The sequence below is a fragment of the Typopeltis vanoorti genome, chromosome 7, assembly GCF_054136105.1.
Source record: "Typopeltis vanoorti isolate ZY-2024b chromosome 7, IOZ_Tvanoo_1.0, whole genome shotgun sequence".
NCBI classification, from domain to species: Eukaryota; Metazoa; Arthropoda; class Arachnida; order Uropygi; family Thelyphonidae; genus Typopeltis; species Typopeltis vanoorti.
The window spans coordinates 68247444-68269048 of record NC_143555.1 but is presented as its reverse complement, the minus strand read 5'-3'; the positions used below and the strand labels follow the sequence as shown (position 1 = coordinate 68269048).

The window sequence follows — 21605 nt, the reverse complement described above, 5'->3', positions numbered from 1 at the left end:
GATTCGTCACAGGCAATGGGGAATCCTGGTGTTAAATTTAGATCTGTAATCTGCTGATTTGTTATATCTTCTGCCATTCGTATAGTTCTGTCCCTTACAATCTTAGCAGATAATGGCATGTCTTTTATTTTTGTAATTATTTCCGCTTTGTTTTTAAACTCGCAAAAGAGAAATTCAGACATTTTAATAAAACATTCTTTCACATATTTGCCATCCGTAAAAGGTTTTCCTCGTTTAACAACTTCTTGAGCGGCCATAAAACTAGCAATAGTTGTATTTCTTGATGCTTTTATCCATTTGGAAAATGAACATTTAGTTAGGTTTACTTTGTGTTGCAGCTCTTCTACTGCCTTTTTTCTTTCATCTCCCAGTGGATATGCTTTGTCAAATGTATCGTGTTTATTTAAAAAATGTCTTAGTATATTTGATTTTTTATTGTTCAAAAGCTTTTCATGGCAAATTAAACACATCAGAAATCCTGCTGTATTTGCTACAAATGCGTAGGTTTCGGTCCATTCACTTTTAAACTCCCAATTTTCTTGTTCTATCTTTTTCTTCTTTGCTGATGTTTTAAATACTATAAAAATATTTTTATTTTGTTAATATTTAATTTGATGTTACAATATTCATGTTACCTAACACAATCACCAGTAAATGAAAGCACTGCAACGTCCACTACAAAACTTTTACTTATTTTAACAAAGTGAGCAGATTTACAGACCACACCTGTACTATATGCGAAGACAATGGGCGTGTTCAGACAGACAAGCGCTACATGTGCTAGCCTAGCGTGACGTATTTGGTTTAATAAATTAAAACAACATAAAACATAACTTAAGTAATTTTAATTAGCATGAATAATTAAAACAAATATTTGACAAATCAGTGGGTTTATGAATTCTTGCATTATCCATGATAATCAAAGACAAATGTAAAGAAGGATTATCGCGTATGATTTCAAAGAGTTCAAACATGAAAGTATTAAATTTTACAACATCGCATGTATTCAATTGTAAAATATCTTTGACTTAATGTAAAATGTCCTTGATTAAATGTAAAATGTCCTGAATTTATTGCAAATGCTATATTTAAGGTTTTTAGTTTCTAATTTAATAAATAACATTCATTTTGCATTATTAAAAAATAGATTGTTTAATAACGAAAAGAGCCACAATTATTCATTCAAAGAGCCGTATGCGGCTGCGGAGCCACACGTTGCCAACCCCCTGATCATGCGTATCAAGGATTTAGGCCTAGTGTGGCCTGTTCTGGCCTTAGAAGTCATCGTTGAATTGTTTAAGAGGACGTCCTGGTTTTCTTTTTCCTAATGGCTTGTACTTTAAGGCTCTCGGGGGGGGGGGGGGGGGGGGGGATCCTATAACCCCTAGAGAGTGTGTTCCCTGGGTGGCGGATAGGGGAGCTCACCATGTGTGTGTGTGTGTATATGGTGGGGTGGTCCAAATATACTGAATAAGGACTCGTGAACCAACAGGGCCATAAGGGGCAATCATCTTGATTGTAAGGGAGTAGCACTCCCATGGACCCCTAGCTGGATCTATCCTCTTCTTCTACTTTGAGGAAGATCCACTCACTTTAATCTTTCCTATAAGGCCTATTCAGCCAACTCTTCTTATTTTATGACCCTTATGCTATTAGAATACTCGAGGGCCATGGGGTCTTTCCATTTCTGGCCTTAAAACTATGTCCCCTCTATAAACCTTTATTATAATTCTACTCTATTCTCCTATAATCTACTCTTTCCCCTTCAATATACCCTATTCCTCTTATGGGTTTAAATTTGGAAGAAGGCTAGTTCAGAAGCCTTAAGGTAGCAGCCCTACCACTGAACTATTCCATCATCAGGCTAGTCACCTAATATGGAAAACATAATTCTACTTTTAAGCTGACAGAAAAAAGTAATCGGAATGAATCTATGGAAAACGACCCTGGAATGGAAAAGGTAAAACAAAAATGGAAACGACAAAATATAATACATGTAGCAAACTGGAATGTAAGAGGAATAGCATATAAAGAAATTATGCTATTAGAATACTCGAGGGCCATGGGGTCTTTCCATTTCTGGCCTTAAAACTATGTCCCCTCTATAAACCTTTATTATAATTCTACTCTATTCTCCTATAATCTACTCTTTCCCCTTCAATATACCCTATTCCTCTTATGGGTTTAAATTTGGAAGAAGGCTAGTTCAGAAGCCTTAAGGTAGCAGCCCTACCACTGAACTATTCCATCATCAGGCTAGTCACCTAATATGGAAAACATAATTCTACTTTTAAGCTGACAGAAAAAAGTAATCGGAATGAATCTATGGAAAATGACCCTGGAATGGAAAAGGTAAAACAAAAATGGAAACGACAAAATATAATACATGTAGCAAACTGGAATGTAAGAGGAATAGCATATAAAGAAATAGAATTAGACTAAATATTAAATGAAAGAAATTTTAAAATAGCAGTAATCACTGAAACAAAAAAAGAAATTAAAAGGAACCATGAGAACTGAAAATTTTAATGTGATATACAGTGGAGTTGAGAGAGACCAAAGAGCACAAGCAGGAGTCATGATTTGGATTCATAATTCCCTTTCAAAACAGTTAAAACATTATAAATTATGGAATGAAAGAATAATAGAAGCTAGAATAAAAATAGATAGAGGCTATTTAACAATAATTGATTGATATGCCCCAGAAGAAGGAAGAGAATAGGATAATATTGAATTTTATAATCAGCTACAAAATATATATAATAAAATAAATAAAAATGATTATGTAATTTTAGCAGGAGACTTAAATGCAAGAATTGGAAACATGAAAATTAATAATAACATAGGAATATATGGAGAACATACTCTAAATAGGAATGGTAAAAAATTGATTGACTTTGTAGTTTATAATAACCTAAAAATAATGAATTCTTTCTATAAGCATAAAGACATACATAAATATACTTGCGCAGCAAGAGGATGGAAAACAATATTAGATTATTTTATCTTAAATGAAAAGACATCAAAGTTTTCGTTAGATGTTAGATTTCACAGAGGATATGAAATAAGCAGTGGTAAAGGTACATCATGAAAATGATGGAACAACTACCATGTTAGAGTAAAACGTTAGTTAAATATAAACCAAAATAAATGCTCAGCGTTTAGACTTTCACGTTAAGGTCATCATTTGGAGTATACACATATATATACAAAGAAACAATCTGCACTACAATCTACATGGTATACTAAAGTTACCGATCAACCGTTAAAACTACTGGCTTGACCTGTAGTGGAAAGAAAAAAAACCTTGCTACATCCAAGCTAGAGTCCTGTTGTTATTATTATTATTATTAAGAGAGACCTCCAGGGAGTCAGAGACTCATCGAGGGAGGCCACATACTACCACACACACCAGCTATCATACTTATTCTTGAATTCATTCACACGGCTTGCACTCGCGACATCCAATGGCAATCCATTCAAATCATGCACCATCCTGTGAGAGAAAAATCTAGTCCTCACCCTCCTCCTTAGCGGCCTTCATTCTCGGCTTCCAAGGATGCCTTCTCATCCTTTCCCCACCCTCCATAAATTGAAACATTTCATCAATTGAAATCCTGTATGACCCTTTCAGAAGTTTATAAGTCTCAATCATATCTCCCCTCTTTCTCCTGTCTGCAGTCTACAAATTCTCAATCCGTCTTTATACTCAGTATTCCACAATCCTGATATCATTTTTAACACTCTCCTTTGTACTTTCTCTCCCTCCAGTATATTAGAATCACAATGGAAACCAGGAGACTAGACCTGCGTACAATAGTCCAAGTGAGGTCTTATCAAGGCCTTGTAAAGAGGTAAAATAACATCCTTATCTTTACATGTGAATGTTTGTTTCAGCATTGCAGTTATCTTTTGAGTTGTATTTGCAATCTTTGCCACATGACCCCTGAACTTCAACTTCCTATCCATTAACACCCCAAGATCCCTAGCCTCATCAGTTTCTTCTAGCCTAATCCCACCAATATAATACGACATGGGATATCTAATCACGCTGAAGCAAATGACTTTACATTTACTGACATTGAATTGACACTCATTTTCCCATGCCCACAATTACATTCTATTCAGATCATTCTGCAAGTACTGCAGAATGATTTGAATATATCAGCAGCATTCCTGATTACCCTACCTATCTTTGCATCATCAGCAAATAGCTGTATGTCGCTTGTCAAGTCCTTCCCAATATCATTAATGTACAGATTGAATAAGTGGACCACAAGGATCAGTAGACCAAGCACTGATCTTGTGGTACACCACTAGTTTTTATTAATCTCTCTACTGGTTATGGGCAGTACTACCCTTACATCACGTCCAGACATCTCATTTCAGACTTGATATAGGCCTAAACCTTTACAAGTGTTTTACCCTATACCTGTTCTAGTTATCATTGTAGTCATTCTCTGGTGGCAATGCGATGCCACCGGTGTGCCTATAGCACCCTCAAGGAAAGAACTTTTATATCTTTCTGCATAAGTCCAAGCTGTTTTAAGTCTTTATAGCTATCTGCGCTCCATACGTCATGTAAAGAGATTTTGGAGCTAGTAACCTCGGAGTTACCCCATACTCCTCCCGTAATCTTACAAACTAGATCTTGGTTATTCTTATAATAGTTTACCTTATTATTATGACTATAGGCTAGTGGGCGCCCTGTTCCCACCAGGCATCAACTACCCAAATGTCACCATATCTTTTAATCGCTAAGTCTGGCTTATAGGAACCACATTATAGGACCTCCGCAGGTTGCAAACCTGCGGAGGTCCTATAATGTGGTTCCACTGCAGTCTCCTAACCTTTGTTCTTAAAGCGGTTGTTCAGAATGGAGACCATGGCGTCATGCCTCTGCACTCAGACCCCATGGGTGCGGAAGCAACACTGGGCTATATGAGACAATGTCTTACTGTGGCAGCCAGCCCTACAGTTTGAGTCGCCACTACCCCATCGAGCTGTGCGGGCTCAAGTGGGCAGGCATTGATCCTCGTCCTGATAAGGTCAATATACTCAAACCCAGGGAGGAGTCTGGTGCCATCCCTTACCAATCATTCTGGGGGAGGCACAGATATGACTTTTAAAGGAGCACCATCTACAGAGTAGTGCAGCAGAGATGCCCATCTCTTGTGTTCTGCAGGTGCCGACTCAGTTAAGGTACCTTGATAGGCATAAGGGATCAGCCTTTAGCCTTCCTAAAGTCTTCTTGTATTTTAATGGGCTATAGAAAGCCTCCCTGCAGATAGGGGAAGAAGATAGTTCTAACTTCGCGATTATGGACAGTCGCAGGTGTGGGATCAGCCATCTAAGTAATGGAGCCCTGAGCCTGCCGTCCTTCACCCTTGCTTGGAAATATGCAGTAGGGGTGTCAGGTGGCAGTCAGAGCCATGATCTCATAGCTGAACAGATAGCCCTGTCCACTCGGGACAGTACCGAGATATATGTCTTACCAAGCACCAACTTGTGGTAAGAGTGAGGCAGGAGATAGTGGGAAAGGAGAAACAGTTTTTGCTGGGGCTTGAGAGGAGCTTTCCTCAAAGAAGCGATCCCAGCTTCTAGGAAAGAAGGGACAGAAGACCTTCCCTTTGGGATGAACATGATACCGAGGTATCTCCACTCTTCCAGGATGGGCAAAGCATGCAATGGCCTCCCATGCAGGGAAAACTCTATAGTCTTGACTTTAAGCTTCTTGTCACGACCAGAAGGGATAAGAGCTAAAGAGCAGGACTTCTCTACATTAATAGAAAGGCCGTAAATAGAGAAAAAGTCAACTGCCCGGTCAAGGAGTTCCTGCAAGCCTACCTTAGCAGAGGCTACGAGAATAAGATCGCCCACAAAGACCATAGCATTAAAGGAAGAAGTGCCTAGAGCAGGGGTCATCAAACTTCTTTGACTGTTGACCATTTCAAGAGTTTCTTGACTTTTTATCGACCCCCTCTATTTTACTATTACGTAATTTTAATATTACCTAATATGCATGTTGATGAATTTTAGAACATTAATGCTCACTTATATGTCGATGTGCAAAAATGAGACTGGGTTCGAATAAAGAAGCAACCATGCACATGTTGCAATCTCGCTCCTGCCGCGCCGGCCGGACGGGTGGGAACCACAGACATCCGTTTATTGGTAAATACGTCATTTTGGCCTACTTGATTGGCCTCCGTAACTATTTTCATGACCTTGCTCCATCTTACAGGTCCTATTTATGTCACTGTTCCTACGATTCACTCTTAATTGCGTTGTCATTCAGGATGGAGGTAATCCAAGTTAACTGAATTAAATATTACCCGTACAATGATATCTTATATTTTTCTATCGACCACTTTGGCGACCACTGGCCTAGAGAGTAGCCTATATGGAAGAGAGTGAAGAAACTAATCTATGATGCAGTTAAAGAAGAGGAGAGATAGAGGATCATCCTGGCGAACACTCTGCACTGAGGGAATAGAAGTAGAATGGGACCCAATAGTGATAGAGCTACCCAAGTATAGCTCCATAACATAGGAAAGAAAGGGTTCTGGACATCCAGCAATAGACAGCACCCAAAGGAGAGCAGGAAGGGAGATGTTATCAAAGGCCTCTTGGAGGTCCAGCGATGCCATATATAGAGGTTTATGGTGGCATCGGGAATCAGAGAGAGAGAGAAGAAAGAAGATATATATTCTCCGCACAGCCGTCTGAAGGGACAAAAGCTCTGTCTATAATCATGCTGTATATGTTGCTGAAGTCGTTTAACTGAGATTTTATGATAGTCTAAGTATCACAGGGGAGATCGTAATAGGTCTAAAGTCTGATGCATGGCTTGAAGTTTCTTTCTTCGGAATGAAGATAGTTCTTGAAGCGTGTAGATTTGATGGTATTGCTTTACTGGAAAGGAGAACGTCTCCAATAAGTCTTGAAGAATCTTCAATGGCACCTTCCGAAGCCTAGCTGCAGGAAAGCAATCAAGTCCAGAGGCGGAGAAATTGGATGGAAGAGTTGCTTTGATCTCCTGGATGGAGACAGGCTGGTATATTTGAAGGGCAGGAATGGTCCTCAGTATCTTAGATTGGTCATCATCAGTGAAGTGTGGAGGTGGAGCAGAAAAGACTGTACTCCAGAATTTAACAAAATCATCATGGAAGTCTGGCAGAGATGGAGGGGATGCAATGTCAAGGATGGTCTTGGCACATTGCCCTCTATTCTTTTTATAGAGGGCCTGCATCGCTGCATAGGCCTTCTGCCTCTGCTTCCTATTTGACAAATTCATTGTAGAATGAGACGTAGGCTGATGTTGAAGAGGCATCAAGTGTTTTCGAGAATTCAGCATGGAGGTAGTCATTTAACTGATCTATGATATCCATTCCCAGAAGGTGAGTCCGGATGAGAGATTAAAGAATTTGATGGTTATATTCCAGAACAGAGGATTATCTAGAGATGATGTCAGTCTGAGAATCGAAGCCTCTTCTTCAACAGCAGGATGGTAGCTGGAAGATGGAGAGGCAGGGACAGGAGATACAGAGATATATTACCTGTCCCTACCTGTGACGGATGGGCTGCCAATTCTTGAACTAAGACTTTCCATCTATGACATTTGATGGCATCCAAAGATCTTAACGGGAACACCCTAAATAAAGCCTCATTGATGTTCTTTATCCCTTGAGCCGTCAACTTGATCTCATGAGCGGCGAGGATTTTTTCTTCTTCGGCAGTCCAACATGCTTTGACGCGCTCAGTTCTTACATCTTGCAGACTCACATCCACCGTATACCACTTTTTGATATCTGTCAGTTAGCCATTCTCTTATCCATGCTAATATTCTATAAACTAGACCCATTTTCTCTAATTTATGCAGTAGTCTGCCATGCTGTATTCTGTCAAAAGCCTTAGCCAAAATCAAAAGTATCATGGTGTATCCATTCCCCTTGTCAAGTTGCTAAAACATGACCTTCCCTTAGTAAATCCATGTTGTTCATTGCAAAGTAGAGATTCACTGTCAACCCATTTCTGAATGCAAGCCCTAACCAATTTTCTCAAAATCTTTATCACCACTCTTGAGATACCAATTGGTCGATAATTGAATACATTGGTCTTTGCATCACCCTTGTGCAGTGGAATTACCACACATTCCTGCTATTCCTGCAGAATATTCCTTGTTCTGAGACTCAATAGGGATTGAACGTCCAATTTCCCCAATATAAGGTAAGTTACAGGTGCAATAGACTCCAGGTTGCGCTAATGGGGATCCTTAGAGGAGTTGAATATGTTTTTAATTTCAAAGGTGGTTTAAAAGTGGCATTAAGATTATAATGGTACAGAATTCTATAATTTAATTTTTTCTGATAACCCTTTAATGTGTGGGATAGCTATGGTTTTACTGTAATCTATATTTTTTTTTGATGAAGTTTTATGAAGAACTTTATTAATAGTATTTTTGTTATAGCCATTATTTATAAATGTATTGCTAATTATTTTTAATTCTTGTTTAAGAGCTTGTTCATTAGAGCAAATTGTTATAGCTCTGCTTTTAGAGTGTTAATGACTTACGATTTTGCAAAGGGTGGTGATATGAGCTACCATGTATATAACGGCCAGTATTTGTAGGCTTGTGGTAAACATTGAAAGATAGACTGCCTGAGGAAAACGTGTGACTAGTGTATCCAGGAAAGGAAGCGAGTTCTGATCTTCAGTTTAAATAGTAAATTGTATGCGCTCATGTTGTTTGTTCAGATGGCTAAGGAATGTGTTTAACGTTTGTTATAGCCATTATGTGGCCAGGTAACACAAACATTGTCAACGTATCTAAGCCAAACTGCAGATTTTAAAGTAAAGGGATCGGGAGCATGTTACTCAAAAGCTTCCATATAAAAGTTAGCAATTGGGGGGGGGGGGGTAGTGGTGAGCCCATGGCTGTACCTTCTTTTTGTTAGTAAAAATTATTTTGCCACATGAAGTAACCGGAACGTAGTACATGGACGAAGAGAGCCATAATGTCAGGTAGAAAGTTGTTCTGTAGGAGAAGAATTGTCACTGATTGGGACATTTATGAAAAGGGCAGAAACATCAATATTTTGACGTTTCTGCCAAAATAAATGTTGAGTGTTTATTTAGTTTTATATTAAACTAAAGTTTGACTCTAATGTGGTAGTTTCCATAATTTTCATGATGTATTCTGATCACTGTGTAAGCATGAAAGAAAGGATGTAAGTAAAGGATTAAACAAGAATATAATTTCTTGGTAAGTGTAATTTACTTTGTAACCAATGAAAAAAACTTTCTACAAATAAAAGTAGCTAATTCAAAATAATAGAAAGGCTGTGATAAGAATTGGAAATAAATATTATTATCTGAAATCTCCAGGGAGTGAAAGACTAATTGAGGGAGGCAATATTTCATCCACATGAAGACAGCAAAATATTCTGGAATCTGTTAAAAAAAAAAAATCTTAGAAATGGAGGAAAGAATACTGCGATGTTAATCTGAGATGATAAAGGGCATAAAAATTGAAGATAATGATATCCTAGATGCCTGGAGTAATTAATCTAAAGATTTTAAATAAAATAAGCAGTGACAAAATAGTCTTGCATCTAATGGAATGCCCTGGCTATAAGTTTGTGTTATTTTCTCCTCAGTTTGCATATTTGTAAGGATGGAAAAACCCAAGTTACTCTAACTGCCTCCATATGACACCATATATATTCACCTTCCAATGAAAAGATCTTATGAAGGTTCTTCACATCCTGTATGGAATTCGAACTCCTTTCTTTCCAACTATAGGGCATTGTATCATCATTCCCAGCTTTGGAAATAAAACGAGTAGCCTCTACTTTGATGTAAAATTTGGTAGGATTAGGGCAAAGGTGCATGCCATTTCTACTGCTATTTATGATCTACACAGATCACATTATGAATAAAAGTTGCATTAAGCCATCAAAATAAGAGATATTCAGTTCAGCCTTTTACTGTATACAGATGTTATTATACACCTATGAAAATTGATAGGAACATCGAAAATATCAACTACATTCTTAGTAGAGAACATTATGGAAGTAAAATATTTCAGTTATTTAGGCACAGTTTTTAGTGAAGGTGACACATTGTTTTTTGAAAACAGATAATAGAATAAGCATAGCTGGAATAGTGGGTAGCTGAATAAATATATTTGGAATAGGAGAGAAAGTTATCCAAAACACTAAATTGGCAGTACTCAAAATAGTATTATAACCAGTATTAACTTATGGATCTGAGAGTTAGGTTAGTTGATAAAGAACTGGAACCTGCAGATATGAGACTAATGACAAAAATTAAAGGAAGGAATAGGTGGTCTTTGGTAGCAGAATCATTAAAACTGAATATATTATTAAATGAACCTGTGATTCAAGAATGTGTGGATAGAGCTAATCTGTTGTGGTGAATGACCAAGATCTAGGTGCATTGATATTGTTAATAGTGCCTTAGAAGATGGAAATGTTAGTTTTGATAGTATTGGACACTTCACATATAAAATTTGGAAGAAATTCTCAATATAATGCTAGTTAATAATGCAAACATGAAGGATTTTTTTATCTATTTTTTTTAATGGTATCTATCTTTCTATCTATTCACAGTCTTAATGTACTAGGTTGTACAACCTCTTGTGGATGGGATAGAAAGGTGAGAAGAAAGAATATGTTAACATTGGATTTTGAAGACCTGTAGATTGTATTATTTAGGAAATACATAAGAGGGAAGAGTGTTCCAGAAATAGCAATCAAAGGAATTAATAAAGATGAAGAAAAATTTGTTCTATGATTTTGAAATTGAAAACCAGAAAGGTTTTGAAAGGCTGTTGAATATTTATGGAAAACGGAAATATTTATAGAAAATGCAAACAACAGAAGCTGAACATCCGCATGAAATAGTGGAGTGAATTAGTAGATGGGCTATTATTCATTCTGATTACATTCTTTTGTACTGAGTCGAGTACTTTTGGGAAGTTCTTAGAACTATATCCATATGTGAGAACTGTATTTGGTGGTTGGGTGGATTTGTACAGAGAGCATAGTTCAGAGGTATGGTAGTGCTTTGAGTGAAAGGAAAAACCTCATTAACATATTGCCTCCTCAGCATCCAAGAGAGATTTTAATTTCGAGTAATTCCATCTTGTCTAGAGATTTGGGTGTTGGTAAAAGAAAGCTGAGAAAATGGTATAAAACAGGATTGGGTTTTACTAGCATTAAAATTAACAAGGTCATCAGAGTTCCATTGAAGAATGGAGATCAGAATTTAGGATTATAGGAGCTGATGCTTTGAAAGTTTGGTTGATTTGTCTATTGACAAAGGAAACAGGGGGAATAGTGTACTACAGTAATTCTTTATCCATGGGGGGGGGTATGTTCCAAGACACCCGACAGATACCTGAAACCGCAGATAGTACCAAACCTTAAATATATACTAGATTTTTTCCTATACATATATACTTATAATAAAGTTTAATTTATAAATTAGGCACATTGAGAGATTAAAGATACCAAGAATTTATATACTTGGAAGTTTAACTTGGTTTAATCCTTTATCCAAGTGTAAGCAAACAAAGTTTGCTCCTGAAATATAATCAGGACAGGGCAACTCATATATAGAAGCTACTGACTTCGCGATACGAGTTACCCTGTCCTATTATATTTCAGGCGCAAACTTTGTTTGCTTACACTTGGATAAAGGATTAAATCAAGTATATAAATTCTTGGTATCTTTAATTTATAATATAACCAAGTGGAAAAACTTCTAACATAGAGAGATTAACTACAATAATTTATAATAAAATAGAACAATTATAACAACATACTCAAATAAAAGTTATCTGAATGGAATCTTTTCAACCTCAGCATACGTATTTATTATTATTTTGTGAAGTTGAGAACTTTTACCTTTTTCACTTATAAGGAAGCACTTTACGGCTTCTCTTTGGCATATCCGAATTGTCAGCATCACTACTCTTGCACTTTGGGGCCATTATCAAGTAAAATAAGGGTTACTTGAACAAGTACTGCGAGATCACAACAGTTGATCTGATAATTGAGAACTACTCAGAATGGCACTCAATTTAAAACTTATGAATTTCTATTACTTTACTAATAGAAATTCATAAGAAAGAGCTATATGGCTTCACTTTGTCAATGTAAAATTACTGGGGTTGACCACAGATATCTGAAACCATAGATGGGGAGGAACTACAGTATTAGCAAAACTGTAGTGGATTTGTAGTCAAGTGGTGTAAAACATGGCAGTTAAACTTCCTGTGTGTGATGTCAAATGCCAGTGACCTAGTTGATATAACTGACACATTGCATTTCATTTTCCATCCATGCTAAGTTTAACTGTCTATTAAGTATGGGTCAGTATCAAACCTTGATTCTTATTTCATTGTATTATTACATTGAACTAATAATTTCAGAAGCTTCCTGCAAGATATAAGACCTGGTTGTGTGGGAAGCTACATCTGATTTATGTACTCTGTTTATCTAGACATCTCTAATTTGTTCACCCATTTGGATTTCTCTGTAGAAGCTTCTTTCTTCTAAGTAATTCTCATCCTGAGGTAGCAGACATCAGAGCCAGAAATATACCACCTTATCTCATAAAATAGTAGTTAAATGTGCACTCCAATTCTAAATATAACTTCATAATCTTGGTTTGACCATAATCACAAATAACAACAACCAGTGTTTGTTCTGAATATATGAATTTTGGTAATTTGTGGAGTTCATGCTGTTGCTGCCCTAGGTTGATTTAAGTCTCTTTGCAAAAGAGTTTAATTTTAATATCTCATGTTTGAATATCTGATTTAATACCTCTTTCCTTAATGTAACCCATATGGATTATAATTTTATATATACATATGTATCAGGAGTGAATATTCCGGGTGTGCTAGGTGTGCGGTGCTCATCCAAAATATCAGTATCACCAATATTATATTTTTGCATTTATTCCCATTAAAGACTCCCCCAATTGTTTGCAGACTTTGCATGATTCCTAAAATTTAACACAATATACTGTACTAATGCTTCATGAAGAAGGCGCTTTTTTGCCATGTAAACATTGTGTCACATTCACATTAATAGCCCGGGTGTGCTTTCAAAATGCATACACCTTTGAGCCATTCGAAAAGATGTAAAGAGGATGCAGCATGTCAAATTCTTAGCATTGTGTTATTTTTAAACTGCTGAGAAGGCGTGTCTAGGTGAGCCAACATTTTGAGCTCACTCAGCACCTAGCGGCTGTGATTGGTTATTGTGTCAACCAATCCAATCGAATGTTGTCACTTGTCACTTACTATATCTGATGGCTTTATTACGAACAAATGTTACACTCTGGAACTGAAAATTTGAAAGTGGATGTTAGGAGAAAAATGCTAATTGTTTTTTCTTTTGCTTGTGCAGTAGAACATCTGTTGAGGTTGCAAAGTTTTTTTAATGGTATAGAGACATTTTTATTCTAGTCTTCAGAAACAACAAACAGTAAAAAATATCTATTCCTGAATAAAAATGAATATTCTGTGTGTTATAAGATGTTATTATCTACCACAAAATACCAGCATGTGTGAGATTGATAAGACAGAAGAACCGATGATACTAAAATAAAATAAAAAATAATGAATTTAGGATTCCCGAAAGTATGGATAATTCCGATAATGATCGGATGTTATGCATACTAAGTCTCAGTAAACAAAATAAAATTCTTGGAAAACGGAGCGAAATATACACAAACCAGAGAAGTACACATAACATGTGCAACAAATTTTATGAGATGATTTGCTACTCCATCAAACCATATTTATTCCTGCAATACTCTCTCTCTCATAAGTTTTGTTTTTAAATTATGCCATAATAAATTCAGTTATTCATGTTTAGAATTTATACGATCATGTTATTCGCTCTATCCAGCAACTTATAGGACACACATATCACAAATGATAATTATTAATTATTCTTTACCATTAATGAAAGTGTTTCTACTCACACTTATTCTTTCCTATTCTCACATGTCTTATGAATGATGGTTCACATATTTTCATCTTTGAGTATTTCAAATATACTAACCAAATATAGCATTCTCCTTCATTGTTGTTTTCTAATCAATCCTAAAACAGATTGTTCCCCCACTCTATGCAGAAGTATTCAAAGTTATCCTGCAGTTAATTGCATTGGATGATTGCTGATGTGCTATGCCCTCTCAAAACTTTCATACATCGATAAAATGCAATCACACATTTATGGGCGTCTGCGGGGGGACATTTCCATCATAATCGATTAAAAATTTCCACAAATTATAATCGTAAAATTGATTGAGATATGCAATCTTACACCCTCAACCCTGGGAATGTTTGTCTGTGTTAAAATTTTATTATGGGTTGGCCTGTTGCGGGGTAGCCATAGAACACGTGCTTTATTGCAGCAATAAAACACGTCTTCCTGTTTTTGGTTCATCTTTTTCTAATTTGTGAACAGTGACCGGTTAGTTTGCCTTCTGTGTCTAGTGAGTTACAGAGTGAAGTGTGGATTGTAAATTTAATAAGTGTATGTAATTTAACATTATTTTACTTGTTAGTTTTATGATTTTTTTTGCTTTTAAACTGAAATAATTTATGATTAATTAATTAGTTGATTTTTAATAAAATATGCCGTCAATTTTTAATATATGAAATTGTGCCAAAAACTATTAATTCTGAATACTTTTTTTTCCCAAGAATTAAAGATCATTAAAATCGATGCAAAATGAAAATAATGTATTTATAGTTTACATCGACAAATAATTATATCAAAAAAAGCTAAAGGACGTATATTGATATAATTATTTAATTAAATCAATAATTATAAAAATTTATTGATGTAATTATTTGTCTCCAAGCTTCCCCTCCCCTGGAAAATTTTCTGCAGATGTACGGCCATGCTTACGGTCAAATTGATGTGAAATTTGTAGCGCGGGTTGCATAACCCACATAATAGCACCCCCCAACTGAAATGAGCACACGACGCCACTGATATGTATGTGTGTGTGTGTGTATTTATATGTATCAGGGGCATATATTCAGGGTATCTTAGGTGTGCAGTGCACACCCACTAAATAGCGATATCACTGATATTATATTTTTGCATTTATTCCTGTTAAAGACTCCCCTAATTGTTTCTTGGCTTTGCACGCTTCCTAAACACAATATACTATACTAATGCTTCATGAAGCGGACACTTTTTGACATGCAAACATTGCATCGCATTCAGGTTAATAGCCCTCGTGTGCGGTCACAAATATGGACATGTTTGATCCCTTTAAACAGATGTATAGATGCTGCTGTAGGTCAAATTCTTAGCATTCCAGTGGTTTTTGTGGATTGGTTATTGTGCCAACCAATCCACTTGAACATTGTCATTTGTCATTAATTGCTGTTGTTTTCTGAGTTTCATCTTTTTTTCATGTGTGAATATAAACTGACATGTTTAGGACACTGATATAGACAAGTAATTTTCTATTTATAGAATAAATAATTTATAACTTTTTTTGCCCATATTTATAGTGGGAAACAGTATCAATGATCTACTGAATGTCCTGTTTTCTGCCATAGCCTTCACGGATTGTATGATAATAGTCGAAGGAGGTTAGAACTTGTGTATAAATAAGTAAAACAAGTTATTTCAGCCTTTCTTTGGTTCAATCCAGAAAAATAATAATTTCACAAGCAATTACTTTTTCTGATTTCTGTGCATGTTATATTGCTATTTAAAAATTGTGTCAAAATTCAAATTATCTGTGTCTCGCTCTAATATTTGCCAGTGATAATCTAATCTCACCACAAAGCCGAATTCTTTGTGCTTCTTACATCAACGACTTGCATGAAGCATAGCTATTGTTCATTTGACCTTTATGCTTTCCATATTTAAAATTATATGAATTGATAAATTAAAGTATTTAAAGTTATCCTATAATTAATTTCATTGGACCAATTAAGACGAGTGCTGATGCACTATGCACTCTTAAAACTTTCATACATCAGTAAAAATGCAATCATATGGTCAAATTATTTTGTAAAGGGTAGGTCATGCCTCAGTAACTTGCTCACATTTTATAATACAGTGACAGCTGTATTATAAAATACTGCTGGACTTTGCAAAAGGCCTTTGACAGGATACCATGTGAAATTCTAATCAATTAACTGCAGTACATTGGGGATGGATATATGGTTGACAAGATGGATAGGAGGGTGGATGATGGAGAGATATCAGAGAGTAGTTTATTCATTAGTAGAATCCAAAAGAAGGCCTGTGACTAGTGGTGTGCCACAGGGTTCTGTTCTTGGATCGCTACTGTTTAATTTGTTCATTAACAATATAAGAAAGGATCTAAAAGAAACTGTTCAGTTATTTGCTGATGATGCAAAGTGGATAGAACAATAGTTAATACAGATGTCAAAATTTTGCAAGATGATTTGGATAGATTGGCAGACTGGGCAAAGGAAAATGGATGCCAGTTTAATGTGGCAAAGTGTAAGGTTATGCATTCTGGGGTGAAAAGATTACCAGCTGTATACCACATTAGTGAAACTGTACTCCAGGAAATTGATGAAGCCAGAGGCTTGGGAGTGTTTGTGGATAGGGAGTAAAGTTTAGGGGGCACATAGCAGAAGTGGCTAAAGCAGATCACTTGGTTACTGAAGAATACTTTGACGAGCAGAGATGTCTTATCTTATTTTATGGGGTCTTATCAAGCCTCTTTATCGAGGCTTGATAAGACCCCATCTTGACTACTACTACTGCTGCATGCAAATCGGAGTGCCAGGGTTTCTTGGTGATGAGGGGTGGAGAGGATGAAGCTAGTGACCGAGCGAAGTGCCATGACTATGAATGAGTTCAAAACAAAGTATGATAGACATTGCATAAATGTTGGATAGTTCTTGACACGATGTTTAGGCCCTCCCTCGATGAGTCTAAGGACTCCTTGGAGTTGCATGTAATAATAAACTGATGTGAATTTTGTAGCATAGATTGCATAAGCCACATGACATCACACCCAATCTAAATGGGCACGCAATGCCATTGATATATAGATGTTGAAAGTGTACTTTCACTTTGTGAGAAATTAAATTTTTCAAGAAGTTATATTCTTGTTTAATTCTTTATCCAAGCTAAGCAAACAAAGTCTGCATGTGAAGTATCTTCATGACTGGGCTATTTTTATATAGAGGTTGATGACTTCACATCGATTGCTGTAACATCCCGTAATGTAAAGCACACTTCCTTTAAGAAGTGTATATTGCTGTGCATTACACTTGGATAAAGAATTTTAAACAAGAATATAATTTCTTGGCAACTTTAATTTTTAACCAAGTGAAAAACTCTCAACAATTCCTCTGATCCAGAGTATTTTAATAATAAGGCGATACACCTTTTAACTACATATATTGGAAATATGATTTCTGCATTAATTCAACCCCTGGTATTTCTTCTGGTCTGGCTGTCGCTGATTACACCCCAATGAAGGTTGAAACCAGTCTGAGTAGTATCTTAGCCAGTCCATTGAATGAGCAGTACTCAATTTGTGATTTATACAGAGTTAATAATTGTTCAGAGGTAAAGTACTTCCTCGGGCGAAGGAGGAATCCTAATTTTTTTGATGTCGAGGAGGCAATGGTTTTAATGTGTTTATTCAAGGAGAGAAATCTCATTTTGCTTAGAGATTTGAATGTCAAAGGTAATAAAGCTGGAAGAACATGGATGTTTTTTGTGGGAAATAAGGCCGAACTTTGTTTTGCAGGCATTGAAATCGACAACGCCTGCAAATCTGAGTTCCATTGAAGATGGTTTGGAGATTAGAATTTAAATTTGCAGTGGTTGTTGTAGGATGAAATATATCGTTGGTTGCTGCAGCCTAGGAAATACAGGGTGATTCAAAAAGATGGACTCAATTTTTTATGGCTATATTTCTTGATCTATACCTCTTATGTGAATGATCTACATAACATTTGAAAGAGGAGGTCCTATAATTTGAAATACTACTGCTAGAGTGCTTGCCTAGCGCAGTCATGCAGCAGCATCAGTTGTGAGCAAAATGGCTACTGTGCAGCACAAAATTTTTTTGCATTCATGAGCTCATTAAAACCAAGTTGGCGACTGCTGCAGTGTGCATTTCATCATCGTTTCAACATTAAACCGCCAATGAGGAAGAGCATTTGTTGTCAGAATTATCAATTTGAGCAAACAGGTTGTCTGTGTAAGGGAAAAAGCTCGTGCAGACCTTGTGTATCGGAGGAGAACATGAGACGAATTCAGCTACTGTCTTGATGTTATCCATGCAGCCAGAGGGGGTAGGGCACATTGAACAACTATAAACTTTATTGTGAGTATAATCAAATATACTTTACATCATTGTTTTATGTTTGATATATAGACTTACAAAATTGAGTCCATCTTTTTTAATCAGTCTGTATAAGGAGGAATGTAAATGGCTTGCATTAGCAAATTAGCACAAGAATGTAGGTGAAGTAATTATTATGATAAGATTTTAACCATGGGAACATAGATTGTAAGGAGGAATGGTCACAGGGAGGGAAATAAATAAATTTGTGCAACTGCTAAAAGATAATTACCCAAAACAGCATATGGTTTATATATATATATATATATATATATATATATATATATATTATTAAAATTAGGATTTACTCGGGATGTATACATTTATAAAAATAAATTTAACTGACTAGAACCCGAGAAAGTATAACAAAAACCTTTAATACATCACGACTAGTTTCATCTGTGCTCCGACTTCTTCAGGTGAGAAATAAAAAACATAAGACATAAAAATTCCATGTTTTTTACCTTGTTATTTTTATGTCTTATGTTTTTTATTTCTCACCTGAAGAAGTCGGAGCGCCGATGAAACTAGTCGTGATGTATTAAAGGTTTTTGTTATACTTTCTCGGGTTCTAGTCAGTTAAATTTATTTTTATAAATATATATATATATATATATATATATATATACCTGATCCACACATGAAAGGCCACAAGACCTAGCACATGATTTCTCTGTGTGGGCAAGAAGAATCGAAGAAAGAAGCAATCCCCTTCCTTCTTCTTTCTCATCATAACATCAGAGTATGTAGCATAATAATAATTTCCTATTTTGAAATTTGTCTACATAAATCTGCTAAACTTTTATTCCTTATAGGAGTAAGTGTCCTCTCTAACTTTTGGGGATTGGCAGGGCAGTTCAATCTCCACTGGTAGCCAGTCAGAAATAGCTAGTCCAATACAATCACTAATTATAAATGACATTCGATGATGAGAGGCAGGCAAGTTTCACCATTTTATCGTCGTTAAATTTAACACTATATTATTAGTGGGGGGGAGGTTCTACAGTCAATTTCTTGAGTTTATGAGATGAAAAACCCAAGTTCCTGGGTGAAAAAAACTGCTTACCCATGCCCAAGATGGTCTAGCTCCAGAACCAGTCGAAGAAATGGTTATAAAATGTTCCATTAGTCAGTAACTAGATTCAGACTGAGAATGGCTTTCTTCAGCAGCACCTAGCACTACAGATGCAAATGCCACTTCCAGAACTACACAGGCCTCTTCTTCTGTTCAAGTTTATTACCTAGAATTGTTATTTAGTCCTGTTATTTCAAAAGATATTATCCATTTTGGTCTTAATTTCATGCAATACTAATTATGCCAATATAATAATTTTCTAATTCCTCTGCTTGTTTTTAGGAATTTGTAGAATGGGCAAGATGGAAACCTGGAGAACACTTGCAGTTAATAGGCATCTGGCAGCCTTATTGCTTGCATTAGCAATAATTCCAAATGAACCAAACCGTCACTAAGCCTTCCCCCACCCCTCCTTTTCGGTTGATATTCCTTAAGTTATTGTTTGGAATTATGGCTGAAGTAAAAGCATACATGATGTCCGTGTATTTAGTCTTTTAATTGTGTCCAATTTTCTGGCTGGTTTGTCTGTATCTGTATTATAAAGTGAAAAACCTGAATTTCTGGGAGGGAGAACTTTGCCCATTTGAGACCAGCTCAATCACTTTCATTTGAAAAGCCATTATACAGATCCTTCCTAGACAGGATTTGAACCTAGAACCTAGATTTGAATATATAGCCTTCATATATGCCGAAGTTTGTGAAGGTTGTATCAGTGGCTGACTTGTTTGCTGTGATTTGAACCCTAATGAAAAACAATTCTTTGTTTTACATTTCCTGAAATGAGTTTGTTCTGCAGTAGAGACCAGTAGGACAAACTACACAGTTGGTTGCTACTATAAACTGGGGAGGTGGTGTAAGGGATGATGTGGAAGACATGCACCAGTAAATTAGCACGAGTGCAGATTGTGTAATTATGGGGACTTCATCTACAGAGACATCAATTGGATGGAAAAGAAAGATCGTATGGTAGGAAGGAAATGGAATTTATACACTTACTAAAAGATAATTACTTGAAGCAGCATGTAATGGAAAGGACTTGAAATGTGATAGTGTTGGATCTAATCATCAAATTAGATGACCTGTTCATAACCAAGGTGACTATTGCCTCCAATTGGAGAGAGTGATCATTTGGTCTTGACTTGAGAGGCTGTAAACATGGAATTTTCAGTTAAGAAGATGTGTTTGAACTACAGGGCCACTGGTGATATGATAAGCTTAGAGACAGCTGGAACAGTTCCATTGGCATATGAATCTGCAGGGGAGGGATGCCAGTATATGGAAGATAGTCATGGGGTATTTGAAGGAAGCAGTATCAGACTGTATACCCAATGTCAGGAAGATAAATCACGTAGGAGTTAAATGGATGAGCAGTATTATTAAGTAGGAGCTACAAAGAAAAGAAAAACGTTGCCGAGGGTAAATTAGCAAACTCATTATCAGTATAGTATATGAGGCTTAGGAAAGAAAGGACCAGTATGATGAGAAGCCAAAATCTGATTATGAGAAGAAATTAGCCAAGCAGGCCAAAGGATATTCCAAATAGTTCTTTTGAAATGTGGCAAGTAAAAGAAGAATGACTATTGAAGGATAATTTTAACAAGTGGTGATGGTAGTGAGGTGACAGAAGCAGATCAGATTAAATAGTTGAATTACTGACTATACTTTGCAGGTATCTGTTATCCATGTGAGATTATTGCTGTGACAAATGTACAGGAACTGATGGGAGAGGGCAAACAAAGTCTCACCTGGAAGGTGAGTAAGAGCGTGGTTAACAAGGGTGGGAGCACTAGTTTTTTTTTTGCTTGGAGAATGGTGAATGAGATGAATGGATTGCCAGTCAGTTGTGAGCGCTTTATCAGTTAGTGAGTTAGTGGTATGAGTCTTCAAACTTCATGGAAATGCTCATGCAATAATAATAATAATAATAATATCTCATTACATCAGAAGTTCTGAAGTTTTGGCTCCTTAATATATTGATAAGGCTATTATGGCAGAAGGTAAACAACATGCTTTAGCAGTAGGAATAACATCACTGAGTACAGATGAGATGTAAGTATTTATATGAAGTTTTTGTATGTATTTAAAATTTGTTTAATATGAAAAAAAATAATGTAAAAAA

The 21605-nt window shown here is 36.2% G+C and overlaps 1 protein-coding gene across 1 annotated transcript in view; it reads left to right on the top strand.

Moving 5' to 3' along the window:
- The window catches only part of MCTS1 (malignant T-cell-amplified sequence 1 homolog), a 111137-nt gene that overhangs the window by 62395 nt on the left and 27137 nt on the right, over positions 1–21605 (top strand). Inside the window, exon 5 of the mRNA XM_090395929.1 lies at positions 21468–21535. Coding sequence (XP_090252055.1) covers positions 21468–21535 — 68 coding nt within the window. The remainder of the gene's footprint in view (positions 1–21467; positions 21536–21605) is intronic.